We start from the raw sequence: 20,195 nt of genomic DNA on the forward strand, positions 1-20,195 counted from the left end.
CATTGTTTCAGTTTGTTTTTTATTCTGTGATAAATGCTCACTCTTTCTCCTTGTTCATCGTCAATCGATGACCCCACTATATATCGTGTACAAAATGTGTACAATTCAAAAGTGTCAAGGAACGGCTTTCTGACTCGTATATTTGTCGATGATGACCTGTGTTACGAATTTTCGTTTTCAATAAACTAAATATAATATATAGATAACGATCCCTTAATATGAATAGCTTATTATTTAGCGGTATCGATTTAAAAAATGTATTTCATGAATTTGAAGGTACCAGCAGACAACTTGATGATGTTTATATTTATCTAACTTCGCCTTGAACTTACATAACAACGATAAGAAAAACATACGAACGCGTTTTTAATGTTTTAAAATATATTATATTATTTAATAATGGTAATAAAAAATAAAAAAGAAAGTACAAAGATCATTAGATCAGTTTGCGAGATATGAGTTGTTGAATGTGAGACCTAAAAAATGTGGAATTTCGGCAATAAAATGAATGGCGAAAATCTAATAAAACTATACTACATAAAGTCTCGTATAGTATAAGATGCATTATGCTGAGCTGTATTTAAGTAAAACACAGTTTTTGTGATTGAAAAGACTTGGGAAAAATGAAATGCAACGAAAACGAAATGGGACAATGCCGGCGAGGAAGATATCGACTCATCGTTATTAAAATAAAACTGCTGTTTGTTCATATGAGCATAACCATCGTTTATCTCTCGTGTATAAAAGTTCCAATTACTAGGTTACTATCCATGATGTGCTCAACGTAAAAATAAAATATAAATATAATTGCGTCATATAAACTCAGTGACGTCAGTCAATAATTTGATGCGTTTTCGTGACGTCATTCTAATAATAATATATCGAGGGTACAAATAATGTTATGTATGTAACATGTATCATTCCATGTTTTCAATAATTGCAAAGATGCAACGGAATTCACATTCATAACAAACGTGGTTTAAGCAAGCTGATGTTACTGGAAGCAACCAAATAGGCTTACATTGTAGGCATACTTCAGAATTTGGCAGTACACTGTAGGGCATATCCCGCCTCTAAAGCTCTTCATTTACTTCTCTCTATTCTCACAACCAGCTTTCATATTTTTCAGATCACCTCTTTCTCAGATCACCTCTTTCTCAGATCATCTCTCTCTAATTTTGTGTTGCCTCTTTCCAGCATTGTCTTGCCACACCCATCTCCATTCTCCACTTATTTTAAACATTTCACTTTCTACACTGATATTCAATCAGTTTCCACGTATTTGGCAAAATATTCCTGACCCTATCAAAGACCGATTATTATTTAGCTTCAGCCAATTTAAAAATTCTCTTCATTCAACTATAACTGAACTTTAAATTGTATTTGTGTAATTACAATTATTACTAATAATTGTTGATAATAATTATAATTATAAATCTTTTGATCTGTATTTTATATATTTTAAAGTTAATGTGTGTTTTCAATTTTTATGTGATTTATGTATGTGGTTTGGAGTATTGGAGAGCCACTTTGATAGTGCTTGCACTGTTGGCAATCCTCAGGGTACTCCATCCACACTTGTTTGTATAATGGTGGTTTCTTTCTGTTTGTATACCTGGAAATTGAATAAAAAAATACACCAATTCTAAATAAATGGCAATCAATAGACCTCTTGTTTTTAATTATTATAGGCCTTCATGTAATGTTATAGTTCTCTGACGCCCAAACGCCTACGAGAAGTAATAATACAATAATTCATTATACCGAAACGATGAGTTTTATATCCCACAACTCATTCACTTAACTTTAGTGTGCATTTTCAGATGCAACTTTTATTAAAGATATGAAAGAATTTTTGAAAGAAAAATGATCTCGTTCTTACGCATTTTGGAAGGCAGATGTAGGCTACCTGCGATTGTTTATACTCATAGGAACTCCCAGTAGTAAAGCGGACTTCATCTAGGTCTACGTGTATCCAGGTATAACGTCAACAAAATATATTGTACGCGCAACATACATACGTCATAAGTCAGCATAATGAACTGACGAATGGTTACACAATGACATTTGATATGATACACATATGTATGTTACGATGACGGATTATCTAGGCCTGATTTGAGTGCACATGGAGATTAATAATGTAGCATCTTTAGTTTATACTAGAGCATTGCAGGCGTGTCGGGATGCGGTGTATTTGACAATTATGTTGATGCAATGTGTGCAAAGCTTTGCTTCCCATAGGACTATGATGCATTTGTAACAACAATGTGTATAATGTATCGTGTATTGTGCAAAATATGCATTGTGCAAAATACGAACTGGGCAAAATACGAACTGGGCAAAATATGCATTGTGCAAAATACGAACTGGGCAAAATATGCATTGTGCAAAATACGAACTGGGAAAAATATGCATTGTGCAAAATACGAACTGGGCAAAATATGCATTGTGCAAAATACGAACTGGGCAAAATATGCATTGTGCAAAATAAGAATTGTGCAAAATACGCATTGTGCAAAATGGCGTTGCGCATAATATGTGTTGTGCAAAATATGCCTTGTGCAAAAAGTATGTGTGTACAAAATATACAGGTGCGCGTATAAAAGATGTTGCACATAGAACAATGTTTGCGCACACGCATTGCTTTGTCCTCTTCTTAATAATTATAAGCACCTCTGCAATTCAACTACGTTCAGTGCGTATCAGAGCCATGGCCCCGGCGTATTCAATCTGCACACGCCAGCTACGCGCGCGCTTAATACACGAGCAATCTAACGGGAATAAACAGCCAGCCTATCAGGACGATTGATTGGCTGTACGTTGCAGGTACGCTTTGCAAGTGAGCTATTTTTAATTCATCTCTCTGCAGCCTGGTTACCTGTGTTGCTTTGAGTAGTAACATATTCATTAATCAGGTTTTTTTTCACCCAAGTGTAAACTGAAAATAAAGCGAATCCTCGAAGGGTTTGAATAAAATAATCTAAAACATAAAAATGAGACAGAGACGTGTTGTGTTATTTTGTTGCTAGTTACACTGGGATTGTGAATGGTGGCTATATGTCGATGAACAGGGTCAATCTAACAAAAGGTAATAAAAAAAACAAACAAAATTCATAAAATGTGTGAGTATTCGTTAGTAATTGTAATGAAATTTTACAATTTGAAAACTCGCTGCATTACCATGTATTTTTATCATACACAATGTTGTAGTTTTATTGTCTGTATTTTGATGACGTCACTTTATTGTTTGAATTTGTTGGCGTAATAGATATTTAGGAAAATATTTCCAGAATATATTGATTACATAAAGTAATGAATTACATTTGATTAATTATATTTATTCGTTAACATCATTTTTATTTATATTGTTATAATCACATCACTTGATATTCTAGCATGCCCTAAAAGAAAGATGAGAGAGATAGCAAACTAATACATCTCGTGACGCATATAATCACTGCTTACATAAATTGGATTAAAAGTTAATTATAAATATTAGTAGATATAATTGCATTGTTTTAACTGATGCATGGTACTGCAATATACATGATACGAAATCCTGTCGCGCTGGATTTGATATAATTCGGATCGCGTAAAGATCAAAGGAATGCCGACGACGACCATTCAGATGCTAGCAATTACATTGTTAGGGTTTAATGATGGTGTTGAGCGTTGCTAGAGTGATAACAATAAGGATAATAATTGACAACGACAGTTATTATAATATGATGAGAAATGCAAAGATGGAGGATAAAGTTGGGTTTAATGATAATGATGATGATTTCGTTGAGATCATAATGAGAGTAACATTTTGATTTGGTAGGCATACGTTGATTATTAATACACAGAATAATTGTTGAGTGTGATGGATAACGCTGGTGGTGAAGGTGATTTTAACAGTACAACTTTATGTCAATGATGGCTACAGGATCTCTGAAGACAGTTACTTGAACCAGTACCAGTACTGGTGGTTAAGTGATGGTAACAGTAACACTTTGGTAACACTGGTGTTGAAGGTGAGAATAAAAGTGTGACACCTTTGTAACACGGGTGGTGAAGGTGATGGTAACAGTAACACCTTAGTAACTATGTCAATGATGGCCATTAGATCTCTATGAAGACAGTTACTTGAATAACTTGGTAACACTGGTAAGAGTCTAGCTGGTAGCTCCACGTTATCACAATAATTTGGTATAAACCTCATGGCATCACCTATAGAATGAGCTCATGTTTAAACGCTTGGTTTGGACCATAAAGTACGAGAACACATGGTTGACTTGCGTTTTTTACAGTTCGTTTCAGTAAACCTTTGTAAAGCTTGTTTCCCACCAGATAGGACTCAACGCAAGGATATAAGCACCGCAATTTGTCTAGAGTGGGAACCAAGCTTAAGAGTGTTATATTCACAAGAGTTACTACTACAAGTAGAGACTGTATGAAGTTAAAATAGATAACTATTAGATTTGTTTCTATTAATGTCTACAACAAATAAAATCAACTTTAATGTAACACAAAATGATTGGTTTTTTCATCATCGAGTCTATAGATCCGGACTTTGCAAGATAAACGATATCCATATTATAGGACTTAGGCCATTATTTTTATTCGTATTATTTTTACTTCATGCGTTCCTTTTCAATTATATTCTATGTATTTCACGATAGTAAAAACACATTTCTTCACGACAAGATATTATATGAAAGCTATATTCTAACTTAAACTATAAAATCAAAGAATTATAGCTTGCCGGTTAAGAGTCGGAAAACACTTTGTACAAACACATAAGATAAAGTTAATAAGGAAATGGTTCGGGTATTTTTGTATGTCGAGAAAAACATACATTTTAGATGACGTTTTAATAGGTATTTGTCACAGGAGTATCGTATTAAACAAACTATGTAATAAAGAATAGGAAGCGGGACGTGTTTGTGTAATTAATTATACGAGATACATATTTTTGTAGATTCGTAAATGACAAGCAGTAAGTGTGCGTAATAAAAACACGATTGACGACACACTGCAACAAAGTTAACAACTCGAATATAGAGGGCGCATAAACATAAACAAAATTCGTTCATGCTGGTCACGCTTGACTTGTTCTTTGAGGTATATTCAGAGCGTCATTCTGACGATGGAGCATTCTCTACTTCTCTACGGAGCGCCATTTATGCCTTTATTTACTTCTGAAATAGAAATAGTACTACGGTAACTGGTCCAGTCACTGAATTTTAATATATTTTGTATGTTCATACACTGTGCTCAATTGAACCCAATTTGCCACCAGGGGAGCACAGTGGTATAAAATAGAAATAAAGTCACTAAATTTTAATAAATTTAAGAAAAAAAAATCCTTTGTTGATATAAAGTTTGCGGTACACCATGTATATTAGTTCTGAAAAGAACTGTTGAGTTTCTCGACGTTTCGATAAATAGGCTTTGGTCGTCCTCAGTCCTCCTAATATCCTTTGTGTTTCCTTTAGCAGAGTAAAAAAGTTAACATTTTGATGTTGTTAATTTTTACATTAGAAGATTGTTCAAATCATGTAAATAAAACCTTTTCCGGCCGGGAACCTATCAGCTCCCCTCTTTTAGTTTGCAAAAGTAATCTCGAAAAGAACTTCATGTGGAAAAGAAGCCCACCCAAGAGTACCAAAAATGAAGGAGCACATGGGCTTCTTTTCGAGGTTTTATGGCAGTCTATTTAATGGAAAATAATGCCATGCAACTTTGTTTCTGATTTTAAAAAAGGTTCACTTGTTTAGGCCTGACATTTACAACCCTCAAAATATCTCTCTTTTAAAATAAAAGAAAAACAATATTCATTATTTTATTTATTTATTTATTTTTTATTTATTTTTTTTTTTATAAAAAAAAAAAGTATCCGTAGAGGTTCGAACCCAATCTACTAGAGCTGAGTCCACCTAAACCTGCGCATTACCCGTTAGGCCACAAAGTAGTACATGACTGAACAGCTGATAATAGTCTATTTATACGTGTATTACGTAATTCATCAGTACGTCATAACTATCATATTAACCTTCTTAAAACCAAAATGATCAGTTAGCTCAGTCGCCTGAGCGTCGTGTTTACAACACGTATGTCGTGGGTTCGATTCCCACGCTGGTCGGTGGAATAGAGTTAAAGGCATGCGGCCACTGTGTTTGGGGTTCACAGAATTATACGTCCCCCTTTCCACCACACATCATGAGGCGACAACATCAATGCATCTGGTGATGTGCTGGAAACGACCCCAAAAGGCTGTGGCAGGGCCTTAGTGCTGAGGCAGGGAGAGCACATTTAACATCTTTTTTTTTATTTAATTTTTTTTTAACCCCGTATTCGATCTCGTAAATTTTAGGTTTGCCGCCCTCAATTTTAAAAGAAATTGAATTTATATTTTTATCGCAGGTGTACGAAACGGTTTGGTATGCCGTGCGTTGTTATGCAATGGTTGTGCAGGTGTAGTGGGAAAGATGGTATTGTTAGTCATTCGCGGTCAACACGCCACACTGTTAAATTTTGATTTTGTTAATCAATGTTGCTACATTGGTAGCGAAAATGTCCGATTCATGCAAGATATTCTATTGTAAAATGTTATGAATAAACTTTGATGGTAGTTGCTGTGTATGGCCGCACCTTCCCCAGAATAAACATGTTTTAAACAGATAGTTTGTCTTCGATGGTTCTTGTATGGAGATAATGGAGAGTAAAATAAGATCAAATATGGAACATTGGCAAAGATGCCGATTTTTAGACCAATTTCGAAGCTTAGACTAATTCCGCCGCCGGGTAGGCCTTATACGAAGTCGAGTTTTAAAGTAGAAAACCCCACCTAAAATTTTGAAGTCGCATCTGGATAGTTGAAATTTTAACATTATCATAATTATAATAGGTGATTATGTATAGTTATAAGTATAAGTGCAATTCTTGGCTCTATTTTCATTATTAGCTCTGCCCCAACCATGGTGGACTAGTACTGGAGACTTAATATTTAATTTCATATGTTAATGAATTATAGGAGCACTTTCCGATGACAAGCTCTATTGTCCCTGGTGAGTCTTATTAATAGTTTGTTTCATATAATTTAAAATCATGTAAAGTGCCATTTTTTTTGGGGCGGGAACCTATGCAGCTCTATTTTTCAAAATTATCTTTGCTCAGCTCCAAGCATGGTGGGGTACTGAAGAGTCTTATACCATGTTTGAAAAAATAATAGATGTCATTTCCGGAGACCTTGCAGTTCTATTTTAAACAGTTTGGTATGCCGTGCGTTGTTATGCAAATGAGTTTGTGCAGGTGTATTATGGGCAAGATGGTATGTTAGTCATTCGCGGTCAACACGCCACACTGTTAAATTTTGATGTTGTTACTTCTTTACATTAGAAGATTGTTCAAATCATGTAAATAAAACATTTTCCGGCCGGGAACCTATCAGCTCCCCTCTTTTAGTTTGCAAAAGTAATCTCGAAAAGAATGGATGGAAAATAATGCCATGCAACTTTGTTTCTGATTTTAAAAAAGGTTCACTTGTTTAGGCCTGACATTTACAACCCTCAAAATATCTCTCTTTTAAAATAAAAGAAAAACAATATTCATTATTTTATTTATTTATTTATTTTTTATTTATTTTTTTTTATATTAAAAAAAAAAGTATCCGTAGAGGTTTGAACCCAATCTACTAGAGCTGAGACCACCTAAACCTGAGCATTACCCGTTAGGCCACAAAGTAGTACATGACTGAACAGCTGATAATAGTCTATTTATACGTGTATTACGTAATTCATCAGTACGTCATAACTATCATATTAACCTTCTTAAAACCAAAATGATCAGTTAGCTCAGTCGCCTGAGCGTCGTGTTGACAACACGTATGTCGTGGGTTCGATTCCCACGCTGGTCGGTGGAATAGAGTTAAAGGCATGCGGCCACTGTGTTTGGGGTTCACAGAATTATACGTCCCCCTTTCCACCACACATCATGAGGCGACAACATCAATGCATCTGGTGATGTGCTGGAAACGACCCCAAAAGGCTGTGGCAGGGCCTTAGTGCTGAGGCAGGGAGAGCACATTTAACATCTTTTTTTTTATTTAATTTTTTTTAAAACCCGTATTCGATCTCGTAAATTTTAGGTTTGCCGCCCTCAATTTTAAAAGAAATTGAATTTATATTTTTATCGCAGGTGTACGAAACGGTTTGGTATGCCGTGCGTTGTTATGCAATGGTTGTGCAGGTGTAGTGGGAAAGATGGTATTGTTAGTCATTCGCGGTCAACACGCCACACTGTTAAATTTTGATTTTGTTAATCAATGTTGCTACATTGGTAGCGAAAATGTCCGATTCATGCAAGATATTCTATTGTAAAATGTTATGAATAAACTTTGATGGTAGTTGCTGTGTATGGCCGCACCTTCCCCAGAATAAACATGTTTTAAACAGATAGTTTGTCTTCGATGGTTCTTGTATGGAGATAATGGAGAGTAAAATAAGATCAAATATGGAACATTGGCAAAGATGCCGATTTTTAGACCAATTTCGAAGCTTAGACTAATTCCGCCGCCGGGTAGGCCTTATACGAAGTCGAGTTTTAAAGTAGAAAACCCCACCTAAAATTTTGAAGTCGCATCTGGATAGTTGAAATTTTAACATTATCATAATTATAATAGGTGATTATGTATAGTTATAAGTATAAGTGCAATTCTTGGCTCTATTTTCATTATTAGCTCTGCCCCAACCATGGTGGGCTAGTACTGGAGACTTAATATTTAATTTCATATGTTAATGAATTATAGGAGCACTTTCCGATGACAAGCTCTATTGTCCCTGGTGAGTCTTATTAATAGTTTGTTTCATATAATTTAAAATCATGTAAAGTGCCATTTTTTTGGGGCGGGAACCTATGCAGCTCTATTTTTCAAAATTATCTTTGCTCAGCCCCAAGCATGGTGGGGTACTGAAGAGTCTTATACCATGTTTGAAAAAATAATAGATGTCATTTCCGGAGACCTTGCAGTTCTATTTTAAACAGTTTGGTATGCCGTGCGTTGTTATGCAAATGAGTTTGTGCAGGTGTATTATGGGCAAGATGGTATGTTAGTCATTCGCGGTCAACACGCCACACTGTTAAATTTTGATGTTGTTACTTCTTTACATTAGAAGATTGTTCAAATCATGTAAATAAAATATTTTCCGGCCGGGAAGCTATCAGCTCCCCTCTTTTAGTTTGCAAAAGTAATCTCGAAAAGAATGGATGGAAAATAATGCCATGCAACTTTGTTTCTGATTTTAAAAAAGGTTCACTTGTTTAGGCCTGACATTTACAACCCTCAAAATATCTCTCTTTTAAAATAAAAGAAAAACAATATTCATTATTTTATTTATTTATTTATTTATTTTTTATTTATTTATTTTTTTATTAAAAAAAAAAAGTATCCGTAGAGGTTCGAACCCAATCTACTAGAGCTGAGACCACCTAAACCTGCGCATTACCCGTTAGGCCACAAAGTAGTACATGACTGAACAGCTGATAATAGTCTATTTATACGTGTATTACGTAATTCATCAGTACGTCATAACTATCATATTAACCTTCTTAAAACCAAAATGATCAGTTAGCTCAGTCGCCTGAGCGTCGTGTTTACAACACGTATGTCGTGGGTTCGATTCCCACGCTGGTCGGTGGAATAGAGTTAAAGGCATGCGGCCACTGTGTTTGGGGTTCACAGAATTATACGTCCCCCTTTCCACCACACATCATGAGGCGACAACATCAATGCATCTGGTGATGTGCTGGAAACGACCCCAAAAGGCTGTGGCAGGGCCTTAGTGCTGAGGCAGGGAGAGCACATTTAACATCTTTTTTTTTATTTAATTTTTTTTTAACCCCGTATTCGATCTCGTAAATTTTAGGTTTGCCGCCCTCAATTTTAAAAGAAATTGAATTTATATTTTTATCGCAGGTGTACGAAACGGTTTGGTATGCCGTGCGTTGTTATGCAATGGTTGTGCAGGTGTAGTGGGAAAGATGGTATTGTTAGTCATTCGCGGTCAACACGCCACACTGTTAAATTTTGATTTTGTTAATCAATGTTGCTACATTGGTAGCGAAAATGTCCGATTCATGCAAGATATTCTATTGTAAAATGTTATGAATAAACTTTGATGGTAGTTGCTGTGTATGGCCGCACCTTCCCCAGAATAAACATGTTTTAAACAGATAGTTTGTCTTCGATGGTTCTTGTATGGAGATAATGGAGAGTAAAATAAGATCAAATATGGAACATTGGCAAAGATGCCGATTTTTAGACCAATTTCGAAGCTTAGACTAATTCCGCCGCCGGGTAGGCCTTATACGAAGTCGAGTTTTAAAGTAGAAAACCCCACCTAAAATTTTGAAGTCGCATCTGGATAGTTGAAATTTTAACATTATCATAATTATAATAGGTGATTATGTATAGTTATAAGTATAAGTGCAATTCTTGGCTCTATTTTCATTATTAGCTCTGCCCCAACCATGGTGGACTAGTACTGGAGACTTAATATTTAATTTCATATTTCCATGAATAGGTGCACTCTCCGGGGACACTAAATAAGTATTTATCTTAGACAAACGCAAGTTATTAAAATAACTGATATGGCTTGAAACTAATTTTTATAGAGTACCGATATTTAACATATATACCTGGAAGTTTGAAATATTTTTGAAGTATTTTCAGAAGTATTTTTCAAAATTCAAACATGATGTGGGTCCCGTAATTTCACCTATGTTACACTGTATATAGATATACAGTACACTGTAGAGTATAGCGCATATATTCTATGACACATAATAGGCACCAATCAGCACCATAAGCATCATATCAGGTCACAGGATTGCATAAATCAATATTTTGCAGTAATATTCAACATACGTGCATGTTTTTTAAAAATTAAATATCAGTAAAATTATAAAAATGATCACCTAAAATTGGTCAAAGTGACGAATTAAATTCTTTTTGTATGTGACTATTTCGCTGTGCTCCACCACTGGTGCCAAATTGGATCCACTGGAGCACAGTGTATTAACATACGAAAATATATTGAAACTTAATTGGGTCCACTGGAGCACAGTTTAACATACGAAAAGATATTAACATTCAGTAACTTATTTCTAGTTTACATCACTGTGCTCCACTGGTACCAAATTGTGTCCACTTGAGCACAGTGTCTTAACATACGAAAAGATATTTAAACTTAAGTGACTTCAAATTAGGTCCACTTGAGCACAGTGTATTAACATACGAAAAGATATTGAAACTTAAATGACTTTATTTCTATTTTATATCACTGTGCTCCACTGGCGCCAAATTGGGTCCACTTGAGCACAGTGTATTAACATACGAAAAGATATTAAAATTTAGTGACTTTATTTCTATTTTATATCACTGTGCTACCCTGGTGCTAAATTGGGTCCACTTGAGCAGTTACCGTAGTACAATTTCTATTATTGAAGTTAATAAAGGCATAAATGGCGCTCCGTAGAGAAGTAGAGGATGCTCCAGTCGCCAGAATGACGCTCTGAATATACCTCAAAGTTTACCATGCTTCGAAAAAGTTCGGTTTTGGTGTTTAAAAACTTAGTTCAAAGAAAATATTATTCAAGTGATATAAGAAGAAGAGTGGTAGTAACAGGAATTGGTAATTAATAAGCCTATTTAGCTATTTTGACTACGTTTACACTTAGTTAAATCTAGGCCTGCCTGAAATATGTCAAACGTGGTTTGCTGTTGTAGAATCTCTGCGTTTAGATTCGAATTACCTAAGAGCAATACTTACTTGTGGTCAGTTCGTACCACTGTCAGTTCGTACCACTGTTAGCTAGTGGCGTTATGTGTAGGTCGTACTAATAAATTGATATTACCTTTTCGATATTACAGATTAATATTTTATTTTGTTCAATCTTGTAATTTTCTACACAGGGATTGTTTGCCCACTTGGTGTTGGGACTGAGCATGTTTGGTCGAGACTTATTGCTGGTGATTGTGGAATAAGTAATCTAATAGGTGATGGTTTTGAAGGCAATCCAAGTCAAGTTGGTACGTACAAATTCATTTTTAACTGTATATATAATAATAATAAGTATATCTTTATTTTAACTTTATAATTCTGTTTTGTTTGTCTTGCTAAGAGCTCACGCTGGCCAGGTCACCCTCTTGACATTTTATTAAGTAAATGTGTTTTTTGTTTTTTTTCAGCTGGATATGTACCAGTTGGTGAAAACAAAGGAGAGTTTAATGTTGATAATTATTTGTCAAAAAGGGTATGTGAATTACTTTTTATTTTTTAAATACAGTAATGTAAATAAAACAATTCTTTTGTTTTAAACTTCATGGGAGATGGGAATAGGTTTAGAAACTATAAAAAAACTTTAAAGGCCGAACTGTGTAAACTTGAAAAAAGGTGACCTAAATCTAGACTTTGTGTTATTTACAGGAACGAGGCTCAATGAGCAATGCAACAATATTTGCATTAGCAGCTGCAGATGAAGCACTGGAGCAGGCAGGCTGGAAACCTTCTACACCAGAACAGAGTGAGTACACGGTAAGTACAGAGGCTATAGTTCCTAGGTTCTGGAAACATTGTATGCCAGATCAGAGTGTAAAATAGTGTGACTGGGTTTTTTGTGAAGCACAAAAATAAAGGAAAAGAAATTTCAGATTAAGTTCAGCGAATTTACACTGATTTCAATATGCTGGATATGCCACTGTACATTGTGACTTTGGTGTTCTGGTAACAATAATAATTAGTATTGCGTTTTATCTTCAAATTGTCTGACTCAATCTTAAATTATTTTATCTGTTCATTATAGGGTGTTGCCATTGGTATGGGCATGGTTGGTATGGATGAGATCATAGCATCTGGCAAGTCTCTAGAAGCAAGGGTAAGTACAGTAATAACAATTATTTAAAAAAATGTATTTCCTTTTTACTAGCTTACCTCTTCAGTACAATTAGTTTTAATTGTCATATCATCTTTGCATTCATGTTATATACTAAATAAATGAATAATATTTTATATTTTTTGCTTTTTAGGGTTACAAGAAAATTAGTCCATTCTTAGTGCCAAAGATCCTAGTAAATATGGCAGCTGGTAATGTTAGCATCAAATATAATTTAAAGGCAAGTAATTTGTTTATATTTCAAATGTACTAAAACCCAAAATAGTGTCCCTTTAATAGGAGTGTTTTCTGAATATGATTATGATAATCTTAGTGTTATCTTAGTGTTAAAACATATATTGCCCCTCCATCATTTCATAGTAAAGTGTCCCCTTAATAGGGGTATTCTCTCAATATGGGTTATAATAATCTTAGTGTTATCTTAGTGTTAAAACGTATATTGCCCCTCCTTTGTTTCACGGTAAAGTGTCCCCTGAATAGGAGTGCCCCATAGGAGGAGTTCTACTGTACACAAATTGACGTACTACACAATGGATGTCTGTACTTGTGGACCAGTGAAAGAAAATATTTTAGACACTTACGATTAAAGTTTAAATAAAGGTAAACTGTATGTTGTTTGTACCTTAGGGGCCAAACCATTCTGTCTCAACAGCATGTACAACAGGAGCTCATTCTATAGGTGATGCCATGAGGTTTATACGCAATGGTGATGCTGATGTCATGGTGACGGGGGGTACAGAGGCATGCATCTCTCCAATGAGTATGGCTGGTTTTGGGAGGTTTGTTAATTTAAGAGATCAAAACTATTCTACTGCAGTTACTGCAGTAACTACATTTTGTTTAGTAAATATCAGGAAAGGTATCAGGAAATAGGTGCTGCATAGGCAGGATCATGTAAAAAAATATAACGGACAAAGTTCTTGTTTCTGCCTCAAAATAAAATATTTATTGTACTTTGACCATAGGTCATCATCAGGTACTGATAGAATATTGGTAAAAGACGAATACATAATAGAAAAAGGGTACACTAGAAAACAAAGGAGTCTATTATGAACATTTTGTTTAGTCATTAAACCTGTTATGCAGTATTTTATTTTCTGTAATATACACACTGTGTATTGTATTGACCGCCTCATAAACTTCTACATTGAAACTAAGCATATGTTATTGCAATAGAATATAGGTACTGCAGTAACTGCAGTAGAATATTTTTGACATGAAGGAATTTTCTTTTATATCTAAAAGCGAGTATTTTGTTCCTGTACTTGAGTGATAAATGGAAACATATTGAAGATTTTTATTGTTCTGTTTGCTATTTAGAGCTCGAGCTTTAAGTACAAATTTCAATGATATCCCCACAAAAGCATCAAGACCTTTCAACCAGGACAGGGACGGATTTGTAATGGCAGAGGGCGCTGCTGTATTAGTGCTAGAGGTAATGTAAGAATTATTTATATTAGAGGTAAAGGGTATATATAGGGTTATTAATGTTAATATCATGATTTTCTTGATTTTGAGTTTCAAAATAATTTTCAGCATCCACCGCAGTATAATTAATCAAATTCTAAATAACTTTTGCAATGTTTTGTTTAGGAATATAATCATGCAGAGAGACGTGGGGGAAAGATAATGGCAGAGATATTAGGTTATGGGCTCTCTGGTAAGTTTGTCAATACCTAATGTAGTTATTGCTTCAGTAATGTAGTTATTACTTCAGTAATGTAGTTATTACTTCAGTAATGTAGTTATTACTTCAGTAATGTAGTCATTACTTCAGTAATATTGTTTTTAGGGGATGCAAGTCACATCACAGCTCCAAGTGAAGATGGATCAGGTGCGATCCGATGTATGAGGGCAGCATTGCGTGACTCTCGCATTGAACCTCAACAAATTGGCTATGTGAATGCCCACGCAACCTCCACTCCATTAGGTAAGGTTAACAGCACTATTCCATCAAAAGTTTACTTGGAAAAGAAACAACAATAAGCATTCGTAATCCCTTTAGTATTTTGGATGAGATGTATACCTTTATATAGCTGCAATTTAAGGAATAGATGTGTTCTAGTGTTGTTCTTGCCAACAGCTGTGTCAGGGCCTACAAATTGTAGTATAAAGTATTGTACTTGTATTTTCAGGTTTTAGGTGGAAGAACTCTGCTTCAACCCACCTATGAACAAAAAGAATTCCTTGCCCTTTCTACCATAACATATCTAATTATTATTGTGTGTACATATATTTCATTTACTAGGTGATGCAGTAGAGAACCGTGCTACTAAGGGTGTGTTTGGTGACCATGCTTATACCCTTGCTATTTCGTCTACAAAGGGTGCCACAGGTCACTTACTAGGGGCAGCAGGGGCTATAGAAGCTGCCTTCTCTGTGCTGGCCTGCCAGAAAGTAAGTCTCATTCTCAAACATCTAAAATAATATGATTTATTAATTAAATTGTTAGAAGAAATCAACACCTTTCATTAATAAATGAAATACATTGGAGCAGGAAGTTATACCATTCTTGGCTAGTGAATATTGTTTTAAATTAAAGTAACTGTGTTTGTATTTTAGGGTGTTTTTCCTCCGACAATCAACTTAGATGAAGTTGACCCTGAGTTTGACCTGAATTACGTAGCCAATAGCGCACAGTGTTGGTCATCAGCCAATAGGATTGCCATCACCAACTCGTTTGGCTTCGGTGGTACGAACGCGTCACTCTGCTTTCAGAATGTCTGAAGATGTCACAAATGTATGTATTCTATTTTGACACCTAATTAGTGACATTGTTGATAGGTGACAATCTATGAACTATGACCTGTCGCATCGTTCGTAACTGTGTGATATTGTGTATATATTTTCTATGTTGAATGTGTATCTTCTGATAGCATTGACAAGAATAAGAAAACATCTTGAAAGCATTGCATGTTGCATGACGATAGAATTTATTCTGTGCCTGTGATGTTTATATATATTAATTATATTTATAATATGGTATAATATTCTTAAGAAGATGTATATTAATATGCGCCTTGAGCACTCTTGAGTGGCATGTGCGCTATAAAAATCTTATTATTATTATTATTATTATTGATAAATTATACAAATAATTTGGCATGATTTTCAATCATCAAAATGTGCTATCCCCAACCCACCCAGGAGTATAAATGGAGTACCTATGAGGTAATAGGCCGAAATGACGTTGCATTGCTAAATTATATTTGTATCTAACTAAAATAATACCTGGTGCTATTTTGTTGTTATTATTTTTTTGCTATTGTGTTTTTCCAGCCCTATTACTTTCTGATTGATCAGGTGTTTATACTCATAAACTCATTTGTGTATGGCTATATATTTGTATTTACTTGTAAACATATATATGATTCTTTTAGCATTAATAAATGTACTTAAAGCGTACTGTATAAAAACAATAACCATGGCCTATCCAATTGAAACTTTCGACCAATAAAAGACCAGTTCCTTCATAAAATTAGTTTGATAACTGTCGACTGTGAATTGGACCCTAACATACCAGGGCTGTTTGCATAAAATTATAATCATATAAAATAATAATAAAACTCGATTTTGTACAGATTGTTTTTATTGATGATAATCTTCACAGGTTGTAGTTTTTTAATAAATAGATAAAATATAGACTTTTAGAGTAAAAATGTGTTAGTTATGCCGTCATCCAACCAGGTAGCTTGACGCGTCGTACAACGGTGCTTCTTGGTCTACGAGAAGGCCTTCCAGATGATGGATCTCTACTAGCCCCACCATCAAACCCTTTCACCTTTAAATGAAGAATAATAAATATAAATACTAGAGAAACAATTATGTATTAAGCTTGGTTCCCACTAGCGACGCAAAGTAACGCAGCCTACGCAACGTAAGAAAATGCCCTTCTAATAATTGTGTTTGCCCCCGCCTGCGTGAAATCAAACGATGTTTGCAGCATTGTTGCGTCGTCGGTTCCCACTTGTGATTACGCAATACAGCACGTTGCGCCGCTAGTGTGAACCACGCTTAATGCCTATTGATATTACTTTTCATTATGTCCTATCAGTGGTTGTATAGTCACCTTCAGCGTATCTTTCGGTGCGCTTGGTACCGGTTTTCGTCTAGCCGGCCTTTTGGTGCCTTCGCTTTTTCCAACAACAGGCATTTTGTGCTCTACAGCGCAATCGTACCGTACTGCGAAATCTATAATGCAATTCGTTAATTTATGCATGATTGTGTTTGAATGAAGAAATAACATTTTACAATAATTGCTGATTTGTATACAAACATAATTCAGTTAAGCTTGTGAAACTTACCTTCTCCTAGCGGCGGCACAACGCGGCGCCGCCGCGGCACGTATGAAAACGGATGCGACGTGCTCATTATTGTTGTAGGCTAAAGAATATAAATAATACATTACATATATTTATCGGTACGTATTGCATTAAAAGGATTTGTGTTGGGCACTGTATGTTAAATTTAGACCCAGAACAGGAGCTGGATACGGCATTTTGCCATAATTGATCTCATGAATTATTCATGAGGCCTCAGATGTCCTGAAAACAATTCCCAAATTGGATAATACACATACATGTATAATATCGGTAATTGATTGGCATTGTATAATTGGTAGTCTTGTGAATGTACTAACTACAATGACAAGACAAGTCACAAATATGTAGGCCTATTCAAAATTTCACCTATAAGCTGACAACCGTGCAATACATATTATGTACTGCAGTAAGTTTAACATTTACCTCGGTGGAAGCTGGTAGCATCCTCTCGATTCGTTTGATAAGTTTAAACGTCGGCGACGTCGGCACTAATTAAAAACAAGTAATGAATATGTATCTACACTGTTGTTTTCAGTAATAACTAGGTCTGTAATTAATTATCGTCTTTATTATCGGGTCGTTTGCCGTCGTCTTCATTGTCATTATCGTCGTCGTTGGCAGTCGTCTTCATTGTCATTACCTTCGTCGGTGGCAGTCGTCTTCGTTGTCTGTACCGTTGTCGTCGGCAGTCGTCTTCATTGTCTTTATCGTCGTCGGCAGTCGTCTTCATTGCCATTACCGTCGTCGTCGGCAGTCGTCTTCATTTTCGTTACGTCGTCGTCAACAGCTAGTTGTATCTGTACCATCTTCATCGTCATCATGACTGACAGCCGTCGTCGTCATCGTCGTCGCTACACTCTCAACACACCAACCGTAATAATAGTTATAATAGCGTTTTACTACCTATGCCTTTAGCAGGAACCTTCTTTCCTTTGTTACAACCCCAACGAGTACCAGGATTCTTAGGGACAGGTAGTATTGGGTAGTGGTGACGCATTGATGTTATAAATGACGTAGAGTCCGCATTCAATAGTCGTTGTTGGTCGTCTTCTGATGTACGAACGTTGCATACAGGCTAAGGAGAGAGCCACACAAAGTGATAGTTATCAATAAAGAAATCGTCATCTTGTTGTTGACTTCATGATTGTTTCCGCCTCGTTATCGTTCGTTTTCGTCAAAATGTTTTCATCGTCTAATTGACAATCATTCACAGTTTCATTTGTGAATTAATAATTATGTTAAAAGTTGTTTTTTCTATGTAAATTGCCGTTTAATTCTGATACAAACGATACAGGTGCTTTAAGACCACTATACGGAAATATGTGGGCCTAACCGATATTGTACGTTGGCCTATAGCATTTTCCTCCAGAAAAACCCCAAGGGTGTTAACCTTTCTTAAATAGTTAGCCCACTAAGTTGTGGCCCGCCGTAAACCTACCTCATTATACATCCTTCTCAGGTGGTAGACGTACTCTGGATGAGGGTTATTCTTCCGATGATGGTCCTGTGATGGCTGTTGCTTTTTACGTGGATTGAGTGGCATTACTGTGTAGTCACTCTTATAGTTACTCATTCCTAGGTGCCATTGTATGCTCACTGGGCCTATAACCCTTTGTATACGAAAACATGCGACAATAAAACTACATTAGTATTTGCAGAGTCTCTCCCCACCCCTTCCCCCTCCAACTCCAAAAAACCCCACTAATTACAGTATAATTAAACAATACAATATTTTTAGGCCTATAATAATTATAAGTTAAGAGGTGGTTCCACACGTCTCCTTTTTGTTATATTTTAACGATGAAACTATTTTAAATTTACCTCATCTGTGTGTTGATCATTGGCTGATTCGTCAACGTTTCGGCCGCTGTATACATCATGTTTGTATTAAATTGTTGATGATGTATAGCCGCCTAGCTAGGGCTATGTCTATGTTTTGCGTATATCTACTGTATGTTGTACTTTAACGCGGTTACACAGGTTAATATTATCAACCCGTTCCTAGGCAATGAATTAAAAGCGCGCGAATCATGCTATGGGAATCGGAAGTGCGTTCGCGTACAATATGCAGTAAGCGCGCGTGGAGTATTGTCATAATATCCGCTTTGAAAGAAAAAATGAGCAAATTAGAAACAGTGTTTCTCAGCTGATTTGTGTCATATGGGGTCTATATATCCACAAAAAAAAAGTTCCAGTTCATCTGGCCTGAGAAAAGCCGCCATTTTGGATTTTCAATCAATTTCAATTCTATTAATGAAGATGTTGTTATCTCATATTTAACGTGTGCTATCTAAAATCTTCATTGTGTTCTGATAAACAAAATTAACAATATTAGACCTAATATATTAGACTTATTTAATGAGCAATGTGTAAAGCCTGTTCTTAGCTACCAACAACAGTGTGTAAATATCCAAGGTTGAAAATAAGAATAATTGCAAGCTGATTTAATACCAAAACATGCACTAAGAATTAAAAGATAGTACCTCCCACGCATGCGTAATAAATCAAGAAATCTTTATGTCTTGCAATACTTGTTAGGATATGTTTCTATAAAGGTGAAACATTTTTAATATCATCATCATTCATCATCATCCATCATCATTCATCATCGTCATCATTCATCGTTCATCATCGTCATCATCATTCATCATCATCATCATCATTCATCATCATCATCATCATTCATCATCATCATCCATCATCATTCATCATTATTTTTATTATCATCATCATTTTTATCATCATCATCAATATCATCGTCATCATAATCAATATGATCACCATCATCCATCATCATCATAATAATTATTATCATCATTTTTATCATCATCATCATCATCAATATCATCATGATTAATCATTTCTTTCTTTATTTTGATGTCACATATTGTTTTTGAAATATTAAAATGAAGGAAGCCTGTGGGAAATGAATGG

The 20,195-nt window shown here is 35.3% G+C and overlaps 2 protein-coding genes across 2 annotated transcripts; one reads left to right on the top strand and one right to left on the bottom strand.

Annotated features, from left to right (window-relative positions):
• The first annotated feature begins 11,547 nt into the window (after positions 1–11,547).
• LOC144849508 (3-oxoacyl-[acyl-carrier-protein] synthase, mitochondrial-like) lies at positions 11,548–16,534 on the top strand. Its single transcript, XM_078706436.1, has 12 exons — positions 11,548–11,678; positions 11,960–12,076; positions 12,236–12,300; positions 12,474–12,581; positions 12,850–12,921; positions 13,073–13,159; positions 13,567–13,718; positions 14,260–14,374; positions 14,533–14,599; positions 14,732–14,869; positions 15,188–15,336; positions 15,502–16,534. The coding sequence occupies exons 1-12, from the start codon at positions 11,582–11,584 to the stop codon at positions 15,664–15,666; spliced, it is 1,332 nt and encodes a 443-aa protein (XP_078562562.1). The 5' UTR covers positions 11,548–11,581; the 3' UTR covers positions 15,667–16,534.
• A 7-nt stretch (positions 16,535–16,541) lies between these two features.
• Positions 16,542–19,206, bottom strand: LOC144849509 (uncharacterized). The gene is made up of 7 exons (XM_078706437.1): positions 19,083–19,206; positions 18,700–18,871; positions 18,165–18,336; positions 17,685–17,749; positions 17,244–17,322; positions 17,009–17,130; positions 16,542–16,720 (listed from the first exon to the last, which is right to left on the bottom strand). The coding sequence occupies exons 1-7, from the start codon at positions 19,139–19,141 to the stop codon at positions 16,607–16,609; spliced, it is 783 nt and encodes a 260-aa protein (XP_078562563.1). The 5' UTR covers positions 19,142–19,206; the 3' UTR covers positions 16,542–16,606.
• Positions 19,207–20,195: the final 989 nt, after the last annotated feature.

Source organism: Antedon bifida, chromosome 8 (genome assembly GCF_963402885.1).
Source record: "Antedon bifida chromosome 8, ecAntBifi1.1, whole genome shotgun sequence".
NCBI classification, from domain to species: Eukaryota; Metazoa; Echinodermata; class Crinoidea; order Comatulida; family Antedonidae; genus Antedon; species Antedon bifida.